The sequence below is a fragment of the Nansenia antarctica genome (genome assembly GCF_963989245.1).
Source record: "Nansenia antarctica genome assembly, chromosome: 17".
NCBI classification, from domain to species: domain Eukaryota; kingdom Metazoa; phylum Chordata; class Actinopteri; order Argentiniformes; family Microstomatidae; genus Nansenia; species Nansenia antarctica.
In genome coordinates this window covers 14,337,636-14,339,857 of record NC_137687.1, presented here as the reverse complement: position 1 = coordinate 14,339,857, position 2,222 = coordinate 14,337,636, and the positions used below count along the sequence as shown (strand labels likewise).

At 49.6% G+C, this 2,222-nt stretch overlaps 1 protein-coding gene across 1 annotated transcript; it reads left to right on the top strand.

Annotated features, from left to right (window-relative positions):
• Nucleotides 1-1,929, top strand: LOC308172401 (bucky ball-like; the record flags this gene model as incomplete). Its single annotated transcript, XM_080547310.1, has 4 exons — nt 1-18; nt 224-1,402; nt 1,458-1,561; nt 1,875-1,929. The coding sequence occupies 4 exons, from the start codon at nt 1-3 to the stop codon at nt 1,927-1,929; spliced, it is 1,356 nt and encodes a 451-aa protein (XP_080403436.1).
• Nucleotides 1,930-2,222: the final 293 nt, after the last annotated feature.

Here is a 2,222-nt window from a genome sequence, read left to right as displayed (position 1 = left end):
ATGGCATGCCTGGACAAGGTACACTATCCTTCCACCTGGAACACTGTGACTTGACCTGGAACGAGTTTAAATTGACTATTACATGTATAGAGTTATAGTAGAATTTGTCATCGTAAATACAGTATGAAATATGAAGAGAATTTCTCATGGCCACATTCTGACTTTATTTGCCGTAGGTTATCCCCTTGGACGCCCATACGTGCCCTCGTATCCATACATGCAGTATCCTGGATATCCTGGATATCCTGGACATCCTGGATACGTCTTCCCACATTTTCATGCCCCAATGCAGCCAGACTACAGACGAATGTACGAGCCTCGTTTTCACCAACCTATGGGTCATGATGTCATGTTCCGCCACCACCATCACCCGGCTCATCTGCAGCGAGAGACGGCCTCTTCAGAAGCCCAGACTGACCCCAGCGATGCGCTGAATAAACTCATTGAATGTCTGGAAAAACTCCAGACTCATGAGATGGCCTCTGCAAGAGAGCTTGATTCTGGTGTCGCCTCCCAAACCTCTGGGATCTTCTCACCCGGGCATGAAAAGAAATGTCAAGAGTTGGGTGATATGCATAGACCCAGGTGTGTTAAGTTGGAGAGCAGCCATTTGCAGACTCCTACCACTTTGTTCAGTGACTCAACCGCAGCAGTCTACGATGGTGAGTCAAGCAGGAGTTGTCTAGAAGACTTGGGGCGTCAGAAGGACTGGTCTGTCGTTTCAGATGAAGAGTTGCCCTTAGACAGCTCATCTGTGCTTGAGGAGAGCCTCAATCCAAAACAGCGTGCAGAGAATGATTTGTCTCCCCACCAATCTTCTCCATCTTCTGCACAGTCAGACAGTCCCAGACCCAAAGATCCAGACCGCCAGCCAGAGGTCAATCCAGGTGGCAGTAACACTGAGGTACCACCTGAGCAGTGCAGAGCAGACAGTTTGCCAGCAGCTCACCTACCCTCTAACACACAGGCATTAGAGCACGCCACATGTGGGGAAGACATCTCAGAGATGCAGCCTGAGACTGATGCCCCAGATGGGAAGGGTTTCCCTACAGTGGATGTTGCTTTGCCATACCAAATCCTCAAACTGCCCTTTGAGAAAGTGTTGACAACAGGAGCTCTGCAGAATGACGGCTCTTTGCTCTGTGGAGGACCACAGGCCTCCCCCTCATCTGGCTTTGTAACCCCTCCAACCCATCCTTACTATTACAGCTACTATCCCTCCCAGACGACGCATGAGCGGATGAGTGTCCTCAGCCTCTCACTGGACGAGCTCTCTTCCAGGGATGAGATGTTCTCCACCGACTTGGAGGACATGGACTTGTTTCCCAAGCACGTCTACGCAAGCAGGAGGCTTGTCGGAGGGACACCACAACCCACCAATGAAGCTGGGGAGGTGTGGCAGGTGGGTCCAAAGAGGTTGATGTGTGTCTGTTGTGGGTCATCATGTTTGTCAAAAGGGGCACATAGAGGTAAAGTTCCGAGCCCCAGGGCTGATGAGGCAGAAGATTCTGACGAGGAATGCAAATATGGAAGAGTGTGCCAGCAGCACCCCGCAAGGGCGGTCAGGAAGAAGCATCCTGTCCCCCAAAAGACCCATCCTCTCGGCTACCAACATCCTCCCAAACACACCTGTAAGAGAGACCACTGCAAAAAGCCTCCAGTTACAGTGGACCAGCAAGAAGAGCGAGACCTTTTTGAGAAACACGTGGAGGGGGAGAGAGACCTGCAACACAGAGCATGCCAGGGTAGGTGTTTCTGTCGTGTGAGATAATGTGATGTAATGTTACATGGCTTTATGAAGGTGTTTTATTTGGGACTTTGCATTGCTGGCATTTGATCATTTCTCTCTCATTGTAATGTGATCTCTCCCCTAGATCAGCCCTGCAGATCGAGTGGTACCATGTCAGACCAGGGCAGGTGGGTGAGTGAGGATGTTATGCTCAGAAGAAAACGACAAGCCTCACTGCAAGGGCAAGGTAACATTGTACAACATTGATGCATGATTCTGTTCCTAGCCTAGATCCATCTATTTCAGTACATGTTCTATAGTTAAAAGATAAACATATGGAGCAGATTAAAGGCTTTGGCTATGAATTGATTGTTTGCAGAGAGGATGGCACAGAGGAAAGCTCTCTGTAAGCTGGTTGTGAACCAGAGAGCAAGAGATGAGGATGAGGAGGAGGATGATGAAGAGGAGTCACCACAATTTCACTGGGGAAGAG